At 43.8% G+C, this 22,975-nt stretch overlaps 1 protein-coding gene and 1 long non-coding RNA gene across 3 annotated transcripts in view; one reads left to right on the top strand and one right to left on the bottom strand.

Annotated features, from left to right (window-relative positions):
- The window catches only part of RIN3 (Ras and Rab interactor 3), a 70,206-nt gene that overhangs the window by 1,446 nt on the left and 45,785 nt on the right, over nucleotides 1–22,975 (top strand). The window contains exon 2 of the mRNA XM_085317531.1: nucleotides 19,606–19,792. Within this exon, the coding sequence (XP_085173657.1) occupies nucleotides 19,606–19,792 (187 nt within the window). The remainder of the gene's footprint in view (nucleotides 1–19,605; nucleotides 19,793–22,975) is intronic.
- LOC146588734 (uncharacterized) lies at nucleotides 9,957–18,375 on the bottom strand. Of its 2 annotated transcripts, XR_014897372.1 has the most exons (4): nucleotides 18,196–18,375; nucleotides 17,978–18,085; nucleotides 17,104–17,212; nucleotides 9,957–11,148 (listed from the first exon to the last, which is right to left on the bottom strand). It is a non-coding gene; the product is annotated as an uncharacterized LOC146588734 (long non-coding RNA). The 2 variants fall into 2 exon arrangements; XR_014897373.1 differs by lacking the exon at nucleotides 17,978–18,085.

The following is a 22,975-nucleotide window of genomic DNA, read 5'->3' as shown; positions in this document are numbered from 1 at the left end:
CTTAAGGTTAAACACTAAGGGACAAAGATTGCATACCCATAAGAGACAAACCRCAGAATCTAATCCTTGCAGACTGGCAGGAGGAACGTAGTAGATGCAATCCAAGGAATTTGCACTTTGTAGATATTCCCTGCATTCGTGATAGTGAAGATACCAAGTATTGAGAAACTGAAAGATTTACACCATTTATCTCTTTCTCAGCCTGGCTGAGAGAAGCCATATGCTTGCAAAGATTTGCTTTCGGTTTAGAGTTGCAGGAGAGAGTAAACAAGCCATAGACCCTAGATTTGGGCTGTAAAACAAGTGGTTTCAGATTATTGAAGCATGAGTATGCATGATGTATGTGTTCTTTATAAATCTATGAGCATCTAAACAATGTAAGAGAACAGATTGTATCTGACTTTTACTTCATTAACTGCTTGTCTATATTTTCTATCTCCCACTCATAAATAAGAACTTACATATTTAAAAAATCTGTTTTAACATCTCTATTTACATGTCTCAGTATTGCTGAAGATCTTCAAAATGACACTTCAGGATGCATACCTTGTGGCATCCAGCACACTACAGAATTAGAAACATGCCTAAATGATGCTTAGCTTATTTCCTATTACAGTCATATTGAATTAGGCATTAATTTTATGAAGTATTTGTATAGGACTACTAGTAAAAGAGAAACTTTCAAAAGCAGGGTAAGGTAATAGAGAGCAACTTGCTGGTGGATAATTTGGACCTGATTTTAAAATTCTGTGCACAAAAATTGCATGAGTAATTGCCCAGATTGTACCTTCATCCATTTGAGTCTTCAGGTTGTTAGTTAAATGTATAAAAGGTTACTTATATGCACAGGGACTACGACAGTGCAAATTTTCATAAAAATACCCTAACAACTTGAAAAGTATCCATCTCCAGTAGTGACTGCAGGGTCTAATGTGCATGTAGCAAGCCAGTAAGGAGGATTTGCTGACTTACACTTCTGCAATGGCATAAACACTGGAGAGAAATCTGCATCAGAAACGAATAGGTTCTCAGCAAAAAATGTGGAGAGAAGGGCAACTAGAAGCTGGTTGGAAATCAATCTAATCATATTCTTCCAAAATGGGCYGAGGAGCAACAAGGAAATTATAACAGTAAGCCTGACCTAGACTGAGGCTAACTCCTAGGAACATTAATAAGTGATGAGATCACACAACATCTGGAGAAATGTGAGCTGATTGAGCCTGATGACCATGGTTTCATGAAAAGGTATATGCCTTCGTTCCAACATCTGGCAAATGTATGGAAGAGATAATGAGGAGAGCAGAGCTGAGACGAAGACATAATCTGCAATACGCAAATATTAAGTAGTCATTTGGGATAATGGCTGGTTCAGACAGTTGAGATATATTACAGTGGTTCTCACTTCTGGGGCACCAGGCTACTCTAATGAAGTGATGATTTTAATGCATTTTTTTAGTGACAAGTCTTTTTGGTACAAAAAACACCCTCACAATTGACACTGGTTTCCTGCCATGATTGTAAATGTCTAAGTAAAGAGGCCAGAAACTGGAGGGATCTGGAAACTGAACAACTCATAGATTCACAGATTTTAGCTTCAGAGGGGGCTGTTTTTGCTATTTAATCTCATCTCCTGTGTACAGCAAGAACCTCTCTTGTATGTGCCCTATGAAACCTATCATCATTTTTGCTGGAATGACAGCTTTTAGATTTTGTTGCCTGCAAAAAAAAATTGTTATCAATTGAGCCTTGTGCTCTGGTTATGTATCTGTCTCTGCAGTGGTGCAAATAAGTCTTACATCAGCATTTATAAATTTAAACTGACAAAATAATTAGGAAATCCTAACTCTCCTGAAGAGTCCTCATTTGAAAATAACTTAATCTAAACTTATTGGAATTAGTGGAATGAGTCTCACTGGCCTCAGCAGGTCTTGGACCTGATGCAAAATGCTGCTCAAAGAAAATTTCCAYCCAGAACATGTGAGACACAGGGGTAAAATGGGGAAGAAACTGTTTAGGTAGCTGAAGACAGACCAGTGTTATCAAATGTGCTGTCTGTTGCGCCCTGCTGCCAGAGGGTAGACCATTTAGGCCCACAGYTTGGCATTCCTCAGGAATGAAACACCCGTGCAAAGATGTATTTCACCAAGGTCAGAGTGTTACTATAAAAAGGCAAAGGAGATGCTGTCTGAGGAAGTCTGTAGTTGGCGTAGTCAGAGACTGGACATGAAATAGCTCCTGAAATTCGCTTTCGGGAAAGCATGTTTGCAGTGACACTGACTCATCTTGTGATCTTGACAGTGCTCCTGGTAAGTTAGGAGACACCACCTTTGGCCTGTGCTTTGAACACACTGTGCAGTGGTGATGGCGGGTGGTAGCACAGAAGGCAACTGTCCCTTTGACTGCTATGGGGCAGAGCATATGGGAAATGCTGCCCTTGAGTGGGGAATTCATCACTGGGAACAGCCCTGTGCCCATGTTCACAGGAATGGGGGCACAAACATAAGGACATCCTCACCAGATTAGCAATATTCTGCTCAGCTCCCCTTCACTACAGTTTCATTTAAACATAGTTTTTCACTTCCTGTTCTGAATTGCTATGTGCTATTTTACATTGTTGGCTTTCCAACCTAGAAGCAGCAGTGGCTGAAAAACRTACGTGTGTGTGCACGCCTGTGTCTCAGTCTGTGTAGAGGTATGTACACAGGCCAGTGTGCCTTGGAGTGTGGTGATGAAGCTTGTTTGGCATATGTTTGGGCTGGCTCCATTGCTTGGAAGTGCACATCCCTTACTACGCCATTGTGTAAACAGTCTGTGTATCCCAGCTCTGTTTTTAGCAGATATAATGATAGCAGGACTATATACGTACTCATCCATCAGCAGATAAAAATGGCTTCTCTGAGATAAGCAATATAAGCTTGTGAGATCCAGAAGGATCTCTAAAATAACCTGAAATACAGACATAAAAACACAATACCTAAAAGCCGTCCATTGGAGACTGCAGCAGCTTTCACTTCACAGAGTTATAAATGCTTGCCTGCTTAAATTGCTAAAGAGTGCAGAGATGTGTTAGTAAAACTAGGACAAAACATTGTCCATTGCAGACCTTAGCTATTATAATTTTGGAAGGGAGGAAGTCTTTTGCATTTGGGAATAGAAAGAAATAGTTCTTTGGAAGGGTATTTAGGAAAAAAAAAAAGGCAGCTGTTTGGAATGACTAATCAAATCCTGGTGCAGATGGATTTGTGAGCAGATGGAGAGCAAAAGCCATATGATGTCCCTGACTTTCCCAACTATATTACAGAGGGACCCTCTCTCTGTAGGGAAGAGAGCGCGCATGTGTGTGTATGTGCATGTGTGTGCTTGTGTTTGTGTTTGTTTAGGCTGCCCTTTGTGAAGTCTTACATACAAATGACAGTGAATGTAGACATTTAAGAAGTCATCATGAGATTTAGACTTAGCAAAAAGCAGGGGAAAACACGTTTAACAYGTTCTCTTAAAGACCATGGAGGGGTCTCACCATATCATCAGCATTGTAGAACAGTGCTACAAAGGGGATGGGATATGCTGCGATGACCAAGCCTGGTATTGAGAGCAGCAACTAGACCATAATCCACTGTGCAGGGTAGATATCTAGATACTAGAATAAATCACTTAGTTTTCCTTAATTCAGCCCTTGTCCCATCCCATCCCATCCCATCGCTTCCCCCTAGAAGAGTTCCTGTAACTTCTTGTAGCTGGCTTGAGTCCCTACAGAGTCACTTCTCTGGTGACCAAAGACAAAATCCACCTGTCTCCTCCTCCAATACCACTTCTCATATCCATGGAAGCTTAACTGGCTGGCAGAGCACCCCAGAGCTGACTCCCAAGGCAGCAAAAGTATTTCGCCTCAAGGACACTGAAGCCACATCCATTCGCCACACTTGTGCTTTGGACTACGAAGCCTGTCTGAGGTAAGGGCCCTATGCAGCAATGCTCATGCTGAGCCCTTATCCTTCTCAGCCTTTATGAAGGAGTGGGGTGCTATTGCAGCAGAGATAGGTAAATAAGAACACCCCCAAGTAAATAGTGCTTATTTTCAGAAATAGTCCAAAATGGCAAGGCCTTGTGCTTTTTGATTCCTGAGCACAGTTGTCCAAGATACAAATAATAACTGAGTAGCAGCGCTAGATCACCACAGCAACAAGAGAATCAATTAACTAAAGTTTGTTAAGAGTTTTTAAGGTGTCAGAGGCAAGATAATACTAATGTTTAGAAGGAGAAGGTCTTGAAAACCACTGTTCTTTTCAGAGCAATTCCTTACATCAGTTTCTCAAGGTTGCAAACCATATAGCAGAAATTCTACTGACCAATTAGTTCTGTCTCTATATAAGTAGGATAAATAATTTGCTCCAATGGTAGGTTTAATTTGAGGATGGTGAGGTCAAAATTCTGCCACTCTTTTTCTTCGCAGCTACCTTTCTGCAAACTTCAGGAGGGGTTGTGTGTGGAGAAGTAAGTAATATTTTTTGCCATAGTGAATATTTGTTGGTCATTATGTCTGAGCTGAAGAGGGCTGGAGTGCTTGTTACACATTTTATGGTGCTAAAAACCTTCAAACATTAACGTCATATCTCATTCCAGCCTATCTGGCTTCATGAGAAAAATTATTTCTTAAAATTTGAACTGCAGGTGATAAATAAGGTATTTAATAAAGCTGCTTTCTCCTCTGAAATTTGCCGAATGAGAATATGCAACAGCATTACAGCCCTGATGGGGAAGGCCTGGGTTAGTGATTGTGTTATCAGAGCTATAGGGCCTGCTCAAGAGCTTGGTAAAATTACTGGAATTGCTAGCTGTGGGCTGCGGGGGACACAGCACAGCACTCACAAAGGTGAAATCAGTAGGAGCTGCCCACAAATTTAAAAGAGCAAAGACAAGGGATGTAGCTGCAGTACCTGAGGAGTCATACATTGCTGGGAGCCCTRTACTGGACACACAGCACTTAAATGAAGGCAGGCAGCTCTTTGGGAGAGCCAGCCAGCAGCAGAGCGCTCTGGAGCGCCTGGTGACTGGGGCAGGGCATGTCTATACTGGAAACTATGTTGCTGTATTTCCTGCAGGCAGCCTCAACACCTGGCTCCCTTCACCCTGCTGTGCGTGGCAGTGATGACCTGCTCATGCAAGGGAGGAASGCTTGTACCAACCCCATCCTCCGCTTGGCGAAGGGAATCCCTAAAACACAAGCACGCACCTGGCTGAGTTGGAGCCTTGTGCTCGTGTCAGTTCGGAGTAGCTCAGCTGGAGAGGGGCTGAGGTCAGAATTTGTCCCCGTCTTCTGGGTGCTCGGAGAGACAAGCCAAGCTTTCAGCTGGTGTTTCTGACTGTGAAGTTTTTGTGTRTATGTGTGTGTGTGCGTGCACGATAAAACAGCACTGCAAGTGGCTGCGGTCAAGCAAGCAGCACCATTTAAGCTTTGCAAATATAGTAAAACTAAAAGCGTCACCCAATATGGTAGCTATTGTAGCCACAAGTCTTTCCTCTGTCCATCTCACCTCTCTGAGTCGACGAAAGCAATTCTACGCGCTTCTAGAAATGGGATTGCTGAGTCAAAATGCTCTGCTGAAGTGGGAATGTTAAGGCAATGCTTCCCTCAAAGTTTCAGCAGGGAGAGGTTTGGAGCACTTAGCTCCTCTTTGCACCCAAAATAGTACAAATCTTTTTGCAAGTGAAGATGATTACTTGTGCAGCAAAGGATTAGCAGATGTGAACACTGCATAGCTGGTTATGCTAGTCATATTTTCCTAAATAGATATTCTATTAGATGCGTGCGAGCCAGGGAGTGCTAGAGAATGCAGCTCTTTTCAAATAGATGGATATATATACACATATTTGTGTGCCTTACCCAAACATACCATTGCCACTCTGCTAAAGAGGGAATATATTTATGTCTGAGCAAAGGATTTTTGCTTTGGCAATGCCAATCTGTGCTAAAAGTACCCTGTGAGGCAGATTCGCATTAGGTTCAAATACTGTCTCCCTCTGGTAGACTGGTCGCATGGATGGAATCACTGAGGTAGAAGCAGCTGGTCTTGTTGCCCCTGTGGCTGGCTGATGGGCAGCAGCACCCGTCTCCTAGGAGGGATCCATGGGATTCCTACTTACCACTGAATCCAGACTTTGTCTGTCTCCCCCAGCTATTTTCCTGCCCAGAACACCTCTCACTGCGGAAACCAGAGAAGTCAGAGCCCAGGCCAGCAGCTTCCCTCCAAGGCAGATTTGGTATCAGGGAATTTATTGGAATCCGTTGCCACCTGGGCCAGATATGCTAGATTTGGACACCAGTTCCATTTCCAAAGCCACAGGGAGAAATACTCGACTCTGGCTTGACTAGAAAATCTGGTAGAAACATTTCTGTCCTCTAGCTGTCACAGTCCCTCCTCCCTGACAGCACTACAGAAATATCATGTGGTGTGCAGGGTATTCCTGTGTGTATATTTAGGGAAATGTATATCTATTGCATTAAAATTAAATATTCTTAAAAGAATGGTGAAACCTTATCCAAATTATTAATTCGCCCTGCTATTTGATATTAAAGATCTGGATTTGCTATTTGCTACATTACTGATCCCTTTTAAAGGGGCAAACGTAGTGTTTTCACTAATCATAGTGACATTTTATGATTAATACCAGGCCCTTGTAGGCATAATGAGAGGATCTCTGAGTGTTTCAAGAATGAAACAACAACAAGACAGATACCTAYTACCAGTACTGTAGGGAGGGAAACTGAGGCACCTGCTCATTTTGCTGATTTGATTATAGTCACTCACTCTGTAGCATTATCTCCTGGGTCCTTGTTAAGCATTTAACCCCTGAACTTGCCCGAGACCATCTTGTAAGTAAGTGGAGAGGCTAGGAACAGAATCCGGTTCTCAGAAACCCTTTCTGGTTTGGTGGCTGAGTTTTCTGCTGTATTAGGGAGCTGAACCAGCTTCGTCAGTGGCTACAGAGCCTCCAGATCTGAAGCAAAAAGAGCAGCAAAAGTGAAGAGCTAGGAGTGTGCGTATGTTGGAACTTATCTTTCAGCAGCATCCTGCCATTGCTCTGGACTAGGAGGAACATGAAACTGCACCCTGAATGTTGTTTTCCAAGGCRGAGCTGCAATGCTGACCCAGGTCAGGTCCTACCAGCTGGGGATGCTGGTATTTTTTTTCCTGTGGTTCATCAGGCTCTGTGGAATGAAACTGTTTCTGGTAGGGTTGAAAGACCTGTCTTACTGCTTGAAATTACACCCTGACCACGTTAATTAGTACTTTCGATCTGCTTTCACAAGACTAATGAATTCTGGTGGAATTTCACATGTTTTGTTCTAATCAGCTAAATACATACAATCTTGTAGATACTGGGAAAGACCTTGCCAAATGTATGGAACCTGCACAGTCCAGATACATCCCTTCTGTGGTGCTTCAGAGGGAGTCAGCCTTCGCAAGCCTCTGTCCTATAAAAATGACCACTGGGCAGAACTAGAAGGATTCAAGGCCCCTTGTGAACTAGGTTAAGTTTTGTAATGTTTGGGAAATTTCACCAAGGAAACAAAGAGAACCCAAAAAGTAGTGGAGTCTGGAGGCTGACAGCTCTGCTGGCTACCTGCAACACTGTTCTACAAATTGCTAGCAGACTTCTAGGCAAAGGAAGGTTGTCTCACACGATTGGCTTAATGACAGCCTGGGACCTGGCCCAACCTTTCATCTTTCCTGCCAAGAAATGTTTTTTTTTTCTCCTCTCTCTTTCTTTCTCTCTCCTTTTTTTTTTTTCATCTTGAGTTTTTTCCAAGGAATCTGTCCCCCATGATACCTGCGCCATTCCCCCCACTGCTCAAATAGAAACTGTGCAAAGCTCAGAGCTTCTCCTGCTGAATCAGCAGTCAGGTAAGAGCTTGGCTTTGGACCACTTTCCTTTCTGTCAAGATGCCAAATATGTAACGCAGGGCAATTGCAATTTGAACTGCAGTGGAAGTGAATGACGGGGTGCTCCCAGCCTTCAGCTGGCAAGATATATGATGTATGTTGGGCTGAAAATATCTCAACACATGAATGTGCTTCCATACACACACATGCCTCTCTTCCCCCATCTTTCATGGAGATGTAATAAAGAGATCTCTGTCTGATCTCTCTCACGTTATCGGTTGCCTCATGTTCCAAGCACTTGTTCAGAAGTGGGTTTTAACTATTTTTTTKTGTGTGTTAGATGGCCAGAATCACAAACACTGGGGTCTATGCACAGTACCTAAAAGCCATCCATTGGAGACTACAGCCAGTCCAGTGATGATAGACCAGTGATGATAAAGATGGTAAAGCTGACTGACYGTAACCATGTTCAGGATTCTCGAGGTCTGCATAGGCTCATTTCTGTGACTCCTTGCCTATAAGCAAGCRATCAAACCAACTTGATGAGTGCTTCTAGAGAGCTGACTCGTGCATCCCAAGGTGGGACAGAAGGCTTGTCTGCAGAGCAGGGGCAGAAGACACAAGGTGAATTTGTCACGGCAAGGCTGTCCTTATACTGTTATTTTGGTGTAGCTCTGTACTGAACTCCCAGGAACACAGTCCTAATTCTTTCTCCCTCAGGTTAGTTTTAGGCTGGATGTCATTGGTGACCTTTATACCTTAAAAAAAGTCACATACGTGCACTGTGWTCTCTGGGTCTGGAAACTGTGGTAGAAATTGCCTGAGGGGTACACTGAAGAGCAGTCTATGTTAGGGATGGATAGTAGGTATTAGTCCCTTAGCCTAGGATKCTGGCATCTGGCCTTCCTGTTAGACCTAGGAGTCGAGGTCTAGCCTGGCGTCACCACGCCTAACCTTAGGTGCTTAACTGAGGTGACACAATTAGGAATGTGTACACCCTTGGGGATCTCTGGACTTACTGGAGTAGAAGAGGCAGCTCCAGGGAGTAATTCAGGGTTACTGGTGCCAGTGGGCTGAATCCAGGGGTCTTTGCAACCCTGACACCCTTCGACCCAAAGCTTGTATGCCTTTTACAAATACAGTGTCACTGCTCCTGTCCTCCTACAAACAGGAGAAGGAAACAGATATATGAGGGATAACATTTTACATGAAGGATATCCATGCAAGGCACTAGGACCCATTTGTAGTCTCMCGATCTTTTGGAGGTGCCCAGCACACATATCTCTGCTCAGCCCTTKTGGGGATGAGGCTGTGAGCAGCAGGAGAGAGTGGGACTGTGGCTTGCATGAAATCAAATATTTRTACATACCTTGCTGAGTCAAGCAGGGAGCCAGGCCAGGGAGCTGTGCTCAGCCCAAAACCTTCTTCTATCCCATCGCCACCTGAGTCAGCATACCCCAAGGTCAGACAAGCAATAGCAGCCTGGAARGGAGGGAGGGTGCAGTGCCCCTGTTTTGGGGAGAACGTGACCATCACAGTGATGGCATGGATTGTTTTAAACTGCTATGAAGCCATAGTCTTGGAGTCACTGTTTATTCACCTTGTAAAAATAATGGCTGAGTGACCTTAAASAGTGGTAAATGAACAAGCTTGAAGTCCCAGCAACCATTTAGCTGAGGCTGTGGGGAGCTGACAAACTTGCTTCACTGYACCACAACAGTGACAGCTCTACAGCTTCTGACATATCCTTCTCCTTAACCAGTCCTTTGTCCCCAGGCTACCAGCAGGTCTGCATCCAGGAGGTACAGCACAGTAAGTGCCATGACCATCCTCTTACCCAGCAGTGGCTTTTCAACACCTTTCCATACTCTTGACATACCTTAACAAGCCATTTTCTTCTTCCTCTCCTTCCCCCAGCAATACAAATCTCTAGCCTCCCCGCAGTGTGAATGTAGGCAGTGATCCTATCAGATCATAAAGCAAGAAATAAATGCATTTCTCCAATGTCTAATCAAAATTAAATACGTGGAATCTGTAACTGCTGGAGCAAGAATAATTACAGAAAAAGAGTAGATTCATAGATTTAGATTTTTTTTTCTTTTTACTAGCAGCACTATGCGTTGAAAAGCATTCRCATTGACATTGGAAAGAAGTCATATCCAAAATACACTTATTATTCATTTTTAGTCTGCATGGCAGTGAGTGAATGACTAGTTTGAAGATTGTTAGKGTGGTGCCTTAATGAGAGGTACACCAGCCTTGCACCTCTTAAGGCTTTAGCTCTGCTTCTCAATGTATCAAAGGATAAAAGTTTGATGGATTCATTCCCAATGGGAACGTGGCCATATCTAGTTGCAAATCATGGTTAAGATAAATGTTCACAAGTTTTTCTAAAAGAGGGGAAGACTACTCAGTTCTGTACTAGTCCGCATGGTTGGCACCTCATATCTGCCTGCACTAAATTCACTTACAAAGTGAGGAAACCCATTGCTTTTTATGACTAGTCAAACATTTCTCTCCATATTTTCCCCAGAGTTTTGGCTTTGACACCTTTTATGCAACTTTGAATCATTTTAATGAATCAAATGTGTATAGGGTTTAAACAGAATGTTTTTTATTAAAGAACAATCACAATATATTCTTAATAAGTATGAATTTGGGAATTTCTCTCTCCCCTTTATTTTCCATTTCCCTTTCCCCGCTTTGTTAAGTGAAAACAATATAGAAAAAGAATCCCCAGGGCTTTAATTCCTGCCTTCCTTCCTGGCCAGATATGCTGGGAAATGGTGAGGTAAAACCTCTGTCAGCAGCCCAAGCCCTGCCGTCAAAACTGGAGTACTCAGGATGTTAAACATTTTATCTATTTTTGTAAGGCATAGAATAAACTCATCCATCTTCTGTCCAGCTGGTGGCTCTCCTGGGCCCTTCCAGCATGTTAACGCCACAGGATGAGGAAGCTGGGTGACTTTCCTGTGTTCTTACAGCTTAGAAAACTGTTTATCTTCTTTTACAAGTTTGTATCTGGTTCCTGCACCTCACAAACCTTTCCAAAAAAGTTCAAGTAGAATTATCCAGCATATACTTATGCAGCTTTTCATCAAGGAAAATATTCTTTCTTTGGCTTCTTTGACCTTACCAGAAATGACCTCTGGCTGGACCGGAGTTTCAGAAACTCTCTTCCTTGCAGTAAAAAGGACCTTGCAGTGGTATAAATTATCCTTCAGTGCCCGCACACAAAGAAGAATTTGGAGATATGTTGAAATTCCTAAGAAAATAATTTGAGTTTGAAACAGGCAAGGGACAAATGACCTAAAAGCTCTGATTATGAATACGGGGGAGAGGGACTTATCTTTAACACAGAGACTGTCTGTTTGTTATTAAGAACAGAGTAGGCTAATAAACCTTGCAACGTGCTAATTTCTAAGGCCAGAATGTGTTTTGACTGGGTAAAAAGAGAAAGAGAGCTGAGCTGATAAGGTACTTTGAGACAAATTGTAGAATGTAAAATATATATGTGAAAGGTTAAATAAAGAGAGCAGTACAATTTGTGAGGTTAGTTTAAGCCAAGTCATGTTGCACCAGTATAGTAGCCCAAGTTCACTTTTGGGCTGTAAACCATATACCATCTGCATTCATTTCTGCATTAATGAATGCAGGAAACAGCTGGACTGAGGAAGACAAGTGGGTTGAAAGAATGGCGTTTCCTTTAGTGCATTGTGCATTTTTGATGTTCATTTTTATCTTGTTTCTGTCRTGGCTGTAAGTATGGGAAGGCTTAATTGTTAGTAGAGCTGACCTGGGTACTAGCAGTAATGTGAATTAGCTGGTATTTTCTTATAAGGCTTGTCTAAATTAACAGGAAGAGCAGCTCTTCTAGACGCAGCTGAGGGTGGGCTCTAATGCCTGAGCTCAGCCTTTCCGCGATGGGAGCTCTCTCTGAGCAACTACAGCAGAAACCCAACCACATAACACGGCCACCAAGCTCAGGTGGTTTACGGGAAGCAGCGCAGACAAGCCCTCTGTCTCCTCTCATGAGCAACTTGGCCCTGCTGCTCGTGCTAGTAGCTGTGTTTGGGAAAGATCATTAATCTTAATGATCAGTTTGCTTTCCAATGAAGGACAGCAGTTACATGTCACTCCTGGTATCAGTAGCTCCCATCTGGCAAGTCATCTTCAGAGCTGACCTGACTCCAGACCCCGAGTGAGGGCAAGAGCCTGTTCAGCTTAAAATCCAGACAAGCTGAGTGTATATTTTTAATATGATTACAAAGCTGTGGAGAAATACTCTCATTAGCTTTAAACTTGGTAGCAGCAGCATCCAGGGCACCAGAGCTTAGGGCAAGCTAACTTACTGTGCCAGTGAGCTCCATGCTTTTGCATTCAGCCTGTTCCTGGCGCCCAGCTGACATACTCCAAGACAGCTCAGCTATCCTTGCTGTGCCCTGCAGCAGGTAGTGCAAGCCTGAAGGGATACTTTGGTATAATGCTGATATATCAGACATCCAAACTGAGCCCCATCCTCTATAAAAAAGCAATCTGCTGTCACGTGTGAGCCGAAAACCATCTGTGGCTGCCTATTACCTGGCACTTCAGTTACTGTTCTTCTACCTATACATCTGCTTGCTACGCAGTTACCTCTTAGGAATACGGTAGCACTCTCTCACTTTTTTGATTTTTTTCGATCAGCTTGTGTGAGCAGGGGGTATGTGCCTAGTAAGCTGGTGTGTGGTTTAGTGGCAGGTAAGCTCTTCTGCACTGGACCCCCCTTTGCTCCCGGATGGGGTGATGACTTGCACAACTTTGGCAGGCACGGMTGAGGTAGTGCAAGCGGGGCCTGGCTGTGGAAAGGCAGGTGGGCTGCAGCCTGTGTGCACAAACCCCTSCTGGCATCCACAGGGGTGCGCAAGGGTGAGCAGTACACTGACAGATACTGAAAAGKTTGCAGGAGTGAGCACTGATTTGCATCATGCAAAACTTCATTGCTGAAATTGAGGGTCCATGTATCAAAAAGTGGAGCAAAATGGGGAACAAAGGTGTTTGCTGAACTACAAGGTGTAGGTGAGAAAGGAAGAAAAGAGGGAATTTAAGAGACCCTCTGTTTGCCTTATCATTCACCTTTTGGTAGCTGGAACAGCTGCTTCCTTGAATATTAAGTGTGGCATGTTACAGACTGAACTGAAAGATCAAAGATCAAAGAGACTAAGAGTGGACATGAGCACTGGAGCAGAAACAAGGAAAGCAGTGAGCAGGAGGAAGTGCTCAGCCAACCACAGGTTGTCCGCAGACCACAGTTCGAGAAGCACTAGACTACTTCCTGACTTATATGTACATTACCAAGGYAAACTAATAATGCAAATGTTCTGCAAGGTAGGTAGGCCTACTGAACAGGCAAGCCTGCTTTGTGGGACACACTGCAGTAGCCCATCATTTTACCTCCATTATCCAATCTACATTCAATTCTTTTTTGTCCATCTCAGAAGATTGTAATGCAGGAACCTCCTCTGGCTTTCTTAACTGCATAGATCTGTTCTCTTTCCTTTTGCCCATCAAGCCTCAAGGAAATTGTTATTTTATTTCTAAGTAAAGGATGGTGACTAGCTGGGTGTGATCTCTGAAGACCTCAAGGACTTTCTTCTGTGTTTTTTGGGTGTTTCACTGTTTTTTTTTTCTTTTTGTTGGTATGATTTTTGTCAAATCTCTTGGCTCTAATATGAAAAGAAAAAAAAACATTTCTTAAAGTCTAAATTTACCATGAAGTAGTGTTAACATTCATGGAAAACCTTAGCTGTTGTGCTGTGGGTTTTTCAGTGTGTCTCTTTGCTGCCTTTGCATTTTGTTAATACGCTGTTTTATGATGAAATGGAGAAGTTTGTAGATCATGGGGTGCTCCCTGTAGCTAGACTGGATGCAGCGCTTCAGTTCCAACAGCTGTTTGAAGAAAGAAACAACAGCTGAGCGAGATAACCCGAGCCAGCTCCAGAAATTAAATGAATCTCTYTTCCCCATTTTGGGTTAGTTGATCAGAACTGACCACAGGGACGAAGATGGGCTGGTTTATGGGCTCTTTTAATGAAGAGAAGGCATTGAGAAATGACCACATCTAAAATGGAAGCAAAGCGAAGCTTCATGTTCTCTAGATTGGGCACTGTGCAACTTCCCTCCCAGCAAACTGAAAGTAGTAGCACATGAATTCGCAAGTGTCAGAACAAATATTTTTGATCAGTCTATCTAATCAGAAGTGATAGAAAAACAAGAAAAGCACAAGTCTATCCAATGAAACCTTATTGCCATTTTTCCTACTGTTACCCATGTAACTTTGATATAATTCTTTCTCTAATGTGCTAGGTTCAGAGCTTCATGCTCTTTTCAGCATGAAGTTCAGTATGAAAAAATGGATACAATGATTTGTATTGGCAGAGTCCTGCAACTGAGTCTTAATTGGATTGGTTGTGACACATGATGTGAAACAGGGCTAAGAATTTTCTCTCAGTATCTTCAATTGTTTAATCTCCACTGACCCTTTACTCCCAACTCTCGGTTACAGGAATTACCGGCAYTGTCCATCTAATTCCACCAGGACTGATGTGTCAGCTCCAGCAGTTTCTAGCTTTCTCTCCTGCTAGCAGCTCTCATGCTGCTTGTAAACTGTGTTGCTGTGCTTGACAGGTTTCCACACCTGTGAGCTTCCTTCCACACGAGCTGGCTTGTCTTGAATCGTATCCCTTCAGGTACTGGCTGGCTTTGGTGCAGAGAGCTGCTCTTCAGCTAGTGTGTGGAGTTTATGGCCACTTGTCCCTCTTTCTCCCTTAGTAACAAGCCAGCTAGCAAACGTTTTAAGACTTGTGATGCTGCTCAGCTACAAATRTAAGTACCTCAGAGTGTCTTTACTTAAGGACAGCACAGCAAACCCTTGCTCTTGCTCTCTCTTAAGGTCCTTTAAGATCCCAGGAGAGAAATACAAGCCATTAAGTGTAATAATAAAAAACTAGTTCCTAATTTTTACACCTGGTTTATTTAAACAAAGCTAAGGCCCTCAGTCTTTACCAGCAGGTGTGTCACAGAGCATTTGGTTTCTAACTCTAATTTAATAGTGCCTGATGCACCTTCTCAGATCTGTCTGGGTGACCWGCAGGATCTGCAAATGTGCAGGAGTAAAGAGGATGGTGGAATGAGCCCTGCTACTGGCTGCTTGCAGGAACTGGAGCTGTTCATCAGAGATCTCGGGGGCTAGCATGGATGGAAACTCTCACCTAGCTCATCTGACAGCCCCTTCTGCTATTGCACACACTTTCCATGCATCTCAGCTGCCTCTGGGATGTTCAGAGGGGCCAARCCTTTGTAACATGCAGCCAGGAAGACCCTGGTAACTGCAAGTGTGTTGCAGTATTTCTAAAGCCCCTGGCAAAGGCATGCCTAAGCCTGAATGAAATTTAGTGGATTACAACACCTTGTAGTGCTCATGACTTCTGGGAATATTCAGCTGGCAAGTGTGGCTCTATGTTTGTAAAGAAATGAGTCATAGTGGTTRTATTACTTCAGTGTGCACTGTGCAATAATTCAAATCACCATTTTCACTACTATTACTTCCAACCAAGCACCTGATACATTCTGCCAAATTGGTGCAGGTGTGTAAATGTAATCACCGAGCAATTAATTGATGTGTTGTGCCAATCAGTATGCAACACATAGACACCCTGCATCTCAACTGAGTTCAATTTAACAGAGTGGCTGCAAGATTTAATCCTGCTTTACAGCAAGATCTTCACATAAAAATGAGGAGCAGGCACCTTTAGTCTTGGCTTTACATCACACATTAGCAAAAATGAGCCTTTATTAGTCAAAAGACGTTGTAGGCCTGTGGGAGAAGRAGGGAAGATTTGGCCTGATAACATGTAATTTATGAGAACTGTGGGCTTAAAAATCACCCAGTGTGCAAATTCTGAGCAAGCAAAATAGCAAAGGCTGGCTGCTCGCTGTGAAGGCCCCGTTAAATCCCTGCAATTAGCAGCGCAGTAAGAACCTGGGGGCTGCATGTGCTCCCTCCTCACTCTGCAGCCAACAGCGGAATTTGCTATGGAGGCAGATTAAATTGCTGGATTAAGCACTCCCACAGCCTAGCATCTGGATCTCTGTGACAGCTGTGCCCAGGAAAGAAGTCGTGTATGGGTACCACAGCCTGCGTCAACTGGTGTGTCATGAGTTGCAGCATTACAGCTGGAAAAGGTCTGTCAGGGCATTCACTCTCATTTCTTTGCCAGCACAGGATTTAATTCAACAAAGTGTTTTTTTTCACTGCTCTAAACATGCCATTTTAAGGGGTTTGAGCAATGCAGTTTTCTCCCTCTTCTCTTGGAAACTTATCCACCATCAGTTACAACTTGCTGTCAGGAAGCATCTAGCCTAAAATTCCCCTATTTTAATATGACCTCATTAATAATTCCCCTTGGCTCTCCTTTTTAACACAACTTCCCCTTTTTCTGGACTGCCTCTTCCTGCCTCTGTACAGGTAKAGGCTGCTTAGTTCCTCCTTGGATGGGCTGGCTTYTGTGGCAGGGACGCCCTGTGGCAGGGACGCCCTGTGGCAGGGCTCTCAGCCCTGAGGCTGGCTGGGCTCCTGTTCTGCCAAAAAAGCCCACCCACGGCCCTTAATTATCTGCAGTGAAAAAACCCACGCACTCAAATCGTGACATTTTTCCATTGAAACAAGTAATTTTCAGACTCTTCAACTATTTTATGCCTAGATTTGGAAAAAATTTCCTATTTTGCATCCAGTCTTCAAAACTTAGATGTGCCCTACATGTAGCCACATGCTTTACAAGTTCAGTTATACTATTTTTTGTTATTGGTCAGTTGTTCTTGTCATTGCTGTGTCAAGCCTGCCATGGCCATGTCACCCTGGGCCAGGCTGCAGGTCCAAGTAACTTTGTATTCTTTCCTAGGCCTTGTTGATAGCGGCATTTCCCCCACGTGATGGGATTTCTGAGCATCATTGCTTTGCTGGCCCTTTTCTTTCCCCCATGGATAACAAAGTTCAGTGTCAGTGGAGTGAGTAAGACTCTGCAATGCATCTCACCTTCTGATGCCCCAGCAAGACATTGCCAGCACTGGCCGCCTTTTAATCTAGATCTCACATATTATTGGCAAAATCAGATTCACGCTTGTGTGACTAATTTGGGGAGGTTTTGCTAACAGTGTTATAGGATATTTTATTATAACTCACCTTTCTTCTCCTTCAGCTCATTACTTCCATCTTGTTACTGCATATGAAATGTTGCCATCTAGCAAACACTTTCCATTCGTATGATTAGTAGGCATTTCTTCTAGTTTTACTGTAAAGAAAGAGAGATTGAGAGATGAATCATATTAACTTTGAAAAGCTGTCCTCCACTCTACTCTATGTTTTTGTTCAAATTATACTGACTAAAAATCTTATGCTATTGTATCTAAAAGATATTTCCTCATCTATGTGACAAACAAGACTTTTATCCCAACTGAAAAGAAAGTGTTTCACTTATTTCTCTTTGCCTTTTTTAGCACAGTCCTCTGACACTTATTGTCTGAGCTATGACAATGAAAATGGATTGATTAGAATCAAGTTTCTGTGAACTAATAGCCTGAATCAGCAAGCAGGATTACAGGGGATTGTATCTTTTCTACAGAGGGATCCTCTATGGGAATTGCAAAGGAAAAAGCTCTAATAAAGATAAAATCTCACTGCTGGTTTGGGGATTTGAAAGGTTATTTTTGTAAAAACTGGGCTTTTGGGATAAATATGCTCTATTAGATGGGGCCTTTGAAGGGACTCTCCCTCAGAAGTTTAAATCTGACTTTATTTGAAATGTGCATACTTCCAGATCTAAATCTTTAAAAAGTAGGGGGGGAAAAAAAGACTTAAAATAACACCAAATCAAAAGCACAAGTCCTGCTCATTTCAGATGAGATACAAAGCTGATGCATGAAAATGTACTATTTCTTATTTGTTCTCCTATATTTTCTTCATTTTCAAARTATCCTTTAAAAGCAGTTAATCAAATGGATCACAGGACAGTCCCCTGTCTCTACAGCCTGATCTAGTAGAGCCCGTAAGCACTGACCTTTCAGCACAAATCATTCCACTGACTGCAATATATAAATACTTCGTTGAATCAGCGCCACAGCCAGAAACCGACATTTCATTCCATTCTGCCATTAGACTGCAGGGACTAAAAATAAATAGAATTAGCCCCTTCCTTCTCTGATCAGGACAGGAATCTAAAAGGGAGCTTGACTCAGGTCTTTAATATTCTCAGCACCATAATTTCAATATTCCTACCTCTTCTACATAGCTCAGAATGTGCTCTGAGGAATAAGGTGCAGCTGGGTATTACTAGTATGTGGTGTCGTAAGACGGCTCCTCTCTCGTCCCATGCAGCCTTCTGGAGCTTCCAGTTATGTCTGCAGGACTGGCCAAAATGGCAAATGTTGCAAGAAAAAAGGGAAAATCAAGCCTTCTCCTCCTCCCTCCTGAAGCTCCCTCTGGTGTTCATCCGTGAGCTTCCTGTGCTCCCCACAGCGAAAAGGGATCACCGGGTTTGTGTCCTTTGGGGCTTGTCCTGCAGGATAGCACAGGTTGCGCTGAGCGACCTACAGGGATTTGGACCCCAAATTACTCCTCTGGTGCAGATCAGCCTTTGAGAGCAAGTGAAATTATCTGTTCTTTAGTGGATAAATTGCTGCTGCAGGCATCCTAAGCACACCTTCCTCCTCCCCTACTTTGTGACTGATGATGGGACGCTGAAGGTGGAGGATTTTCCCCCTTCTCATCAGCCCTGGCTTATCTGGGTGCCAAGGCAGAGAGAGAAGCACCAGATACTGCAACGACCTGCTGCTACTATCAGCACAGTCTCATCAGTGGAGTTRGGGGGCACTCAGGGTTATTCTTAAATAGTGTGGTATCTTAGCCTGCTTTTTGCCGGCAACCTAAGAGGACCTAGGTGCAGAAGGCTGAAAGAAAAAACACAAATCAGAGCAGCTGAAGGTGCCTCTGGCTACTACAGGCAGATGTCTTCCAAGAGTCTCCGAGAACAGGGCAAGATACCGTACTGGTGTCTCATCATAGCTCCTGYGTGATTAGAGAAATGCTGACAGTGGCACAGAGACAGGATGAGCTGCAGGCTGTATCGACCCCCGCAGACTTCAAACAGACACTGTGGCTCAGTGTGTTTGTATTCCTGACTGTTGCTTAGACCCTTGGGCCCAGTTCCCCCATTGCACAGCACCCTCCAATTGCACCCTTTGCAGCCACAGAACATTGCGCTTTTCCTTTGGGTGGAGGATGGGAACCCAGGGGCTGATGCACTCTACCCTCTACTAGTATTGCCAGCTGCCTTTTTGGGTACCTTGCCTCTGTTTCTGGATGCCCACGCTCAGGAAAGGTAGGTAGAATGAGCTCAAACCAACAAACCTCAGTGCAAAATACCCTGCAAGCTTGTGGTCTGACACCCAGGTGTGCATCAGCAGCATGAGCCCATAGTCCTTAGGAAAAGGCCTATGCATCTCCTGGGGCCTGTACACACACCGTCATAGAAAGGCATCTTTGGTCTGATGCCACACATGGAGCTTTCCTGGAGTGTTAAGTGYCTCTGTGTGTGGCTGCATGTTTTCATTTACAGTCCTTCCCCCTCCCCCCCAAAGGTATCCGTCCACACTTCTGCTTACAAGGGACTCTCTTGCTGTGTTTCAGCCCAATCAACGACCCTGGTGAAGAGGGAAAAGAGACACAGCTCTGCCAGGCTTCTGCYTTGCGAAACTGCCTCCCACTTCCAGGAATCAGCATCCTTGATAAACTCATCAAAACCTGCCCCGTCTGGCTTCAGCTGAACATGAACCAAGAAAGGGCTGGGGCGATACTTGGCAAAGAAAAAGCAGGGGTAAGTCAAAGCAGCTTCGGTTCAGACAACCACACTTCCTGTCCTTGGTGGAGCTGGTTAGGAGAACAGTGCTTTTTTTCATGTGGAATCAGAAATATTTAGTAGACTCYGCTCTTTGTTTCCGCTACCATTTGATGCTTTAGCTACTCACATGGGTGAAAAACAGACATTATAGCTTTTATGAGCAAGACAGTTTGTCCCTTTGTTTTTATATAGTTAACAAGTAATTCCAGAGAGATCACTTCCTATTCATTTCAAAACTAGATACCACTGCCCTGTTTTTTTCTGGTCTTTCAGATCTTTGCAGACACCTTGTCATGTAGCCTCCTGCAGTGTTTTCCTGTAGCTCTGCACACATTTTATTTCAAGTAAGAAACTGTGTGAGTGATCTGAAAAAGAGAAAAAGCTTTAGCTTGCAAAAGGGCATGTTTCATAGTCAAGGGTATATGTGGATTAAAGAAGGCGATACTATTCTCTAAATTYTTAAAGAGATTTTTAAAGGTAATGGCCTGGCACAAGGTGGGTACAAAGAGGTGGTGTTCAGTTGTTCCCCACTATCTTCTGTGTCTTATCTAGGCACAGAGATTAACTCTGGAGGGAGCACAGGAGGACCCGGGATGCTCACATGTAGCCCAGCTTCAAGGATTTACAGGGTAGCATGAGGAGGTTTCCTTGCACTGCTTTGGAGCAATCAGTAGGGTAGGAGATCTTCAAGTGATCTAGTGGATGAGAGCATCACAGATGAGCGGAGCAGAGAGACTGTTCTCAGCTGTTAGGCTAGGCCGAGGAATAGCACTGGCAGGGTTTATATGTTGACTATTCTAATCTGGAGTACTGAAACCTATTCCTGAAGAACAGGCCCTGAAATCCTGGGAGCAGTTGGGAATAGCTTTTATTGTAGTAGCTGGTAGCCAGTCCCCACAGGCTGAGTGCTAGAGAATGGCAGGCTTGTGCAAAGGTCAGAGCTTGTTTATGAAGGACTGCTTCACAAGAACAGAGCAGGGCTACAAAGACGATCAGAGGGCTGGAGCATCTGCCCTGTGAGGAACAGCTGCGAGAGCTGGGCCTCTKTAGCTTGGGGAAGAGAAGCCTGAGGGGGGATCTTATCAATGTGTACAAGTACCTGAAGGGAGGGTGTCAAGGGGATCAGGGACAAACTCTTTTCAGTAGTCCCATGTGACAGGACAAGAGGCAATGAGCAGAAATTGAAGTACAAGAAGTTCCGCCTGACCGTGAGGGGGAATTTCTTCACTGTGAGAGTGACAGAGCACTGGCACAGGTTGCCCAGAGAGGCTGTGGAGTCTCCTTCTCTGGAGATCTTCAAGGCCCGCCTGGATGCAACCCTGTCTAACATGCTCTAGGTGACCCTGCTGAGGAGGGAGGTTGGACTAGATGATCTCCAGAGGTGCCTTCCAACCTTACCAATTTTGTGATGCTATGATTCTGTGAAAGGGAGTTCCCCAATCTTGGGGTGTTGGTGATAAGGCAGGTAAAGGGTAGGTGTCCTGGTTGGGTTTTGGGAGGGYAAATGAACTGAGCTAATGTCAGAGCACCTCCTTCTCTGAGGGGTGTGGACCTACCCTTTGGTGAATCATGAAAAAACACTGTGACAGGGCTAATATCTAGCACAAACTGAATGACAACCTCCAATGACAAGATCCCACTTACCTGCCCATTATATAGGCATCTGCTCTGGAGTGAGGCAGCTGGACCACCTCTGCTGCTCATGGAGAGGCATCGTGGTAGTGCAATACAGTTCACCTCATCCTAAACCAGACTTCTGAAATAAGCTAGCCAAATTATGCTTGAGAAGTCTATTTTTCTGTGCTGACTATAAGAGGAGATCTGAATGACTGTCTTTGATACAGCTGTGTACAGCCCTGAGCCTCCTCTGCTGTTAGCTGCTCCTTACAGGCAGGGCTGGTCTGCATCTCTGAGCAGCTATAGCAATAAATCTTGCCTCTGTTCCTCCTGCTCACATCTTTATTGGGCGCTATCTTCAACTGCAGCACTATGCAGGCAGCAGAAGAGCTTGCCTGTCAGAGGTATCCCATGGCAAAGGCAGACTGGCAGCTGCAGCAGGAAGCACGTGTTGATGCGCTAGGCACCGTGCTTGACTCTCCTTCACCTGCTTCCTAGAACACACCTGAAGCTGCACTAGCTCCAGGCCTCTCCCATCATTGGTTAGGATGGCAGAGTCTCATTTGTCTACCAGTCCTGATAGGTACAGCTCAGAAAACCCACGTCCCTCTCATCTTAACAGCTATGGCCTAATTTTAGCCTTTGGAGCTATGGAAACCAGTCTTGCTCATCAGAAAACAGAAGTGACTCATTTCTAGGTTTCACTTCTCTCCTTGTTTAAATTTAATTTSAAATGAAACACTTGACCAAAGCAATGTAAGATAGTGCTGTCCAAAGCCCCAAGCCTCTTGAGGTAGGTTACAGGGACCATTCTGTTATGTAGGTGGTAAGATCTGAGGCAGAGAGCACTTGTAAGGGCTTTTTTCCTGCCCATAGATCCCTTCTATTGTATAATAAGTCAGGACTGCCCTGTATAGAAGTAGGCCTATTTTGGGCAAGCATCTATTTGCTAGGTATTTATATCCCATTTGGATTCTGTCTGCACTTACAGTGAATCTGAGCCCATGGGGGCTTGGTTGCCTCCAAAAGGCCGAGGCCAAGGTYAGATTTTGTCAGATTGCAAGGCTGCCCCAAAGCTGTGTATTTAGCATGGCTGCTTCAAAGTGGCACATGATTAATTTTATGATTGGGAGTCATGCACAGAAAGGCCCTGGCTTYTAGACAGACTCTTTTAAATTCCTCTGTCTGAGAAATTAAAGTTTTCTTTGTAGATTTCCACTGCATAATAACTGATAAATCATTTTGTGGACTTGCATGTCTCTTTTCCAATATTAATATCCAGTCTCTAGAATTAGTCCAATTTTTTAATTCAGATTTTATAAAAATACCTTGAGTCTCTCCTGCCAAAAGCTTCTATCAAATAAGATACAAATGTAAAGATTACTTTGTCTTTGTAATTGCAGCTTCAAGCTTTCTCCAATTCTTCAGCTTTCAAGCTAAAAATAACCTTGACAATGAGCTGTAATTAGAAAAATTCTTAGCAGCTCACACAATGCAAAGAATGATGAGATCTCTTTTCTTTTCTTTCTTTGTTTCTTTTTT

This window comes from Rhea americana, unplaced genomic scaffold (assembly GCF_003343005.1).
Source record: "Rhea americana isolate MKP2758 unplaced genomic scaffold, rheAme1 scaffold_5, whole genome shotgun sequence".
NCBI lineage: Eukaryota > Metazoa > Chordata > Aves > Rheiformes > Rheidae > Rhea > Rhea americana.
This window is presented reverse-complemented; position numbering and strand designations above follow the sequence as displayed.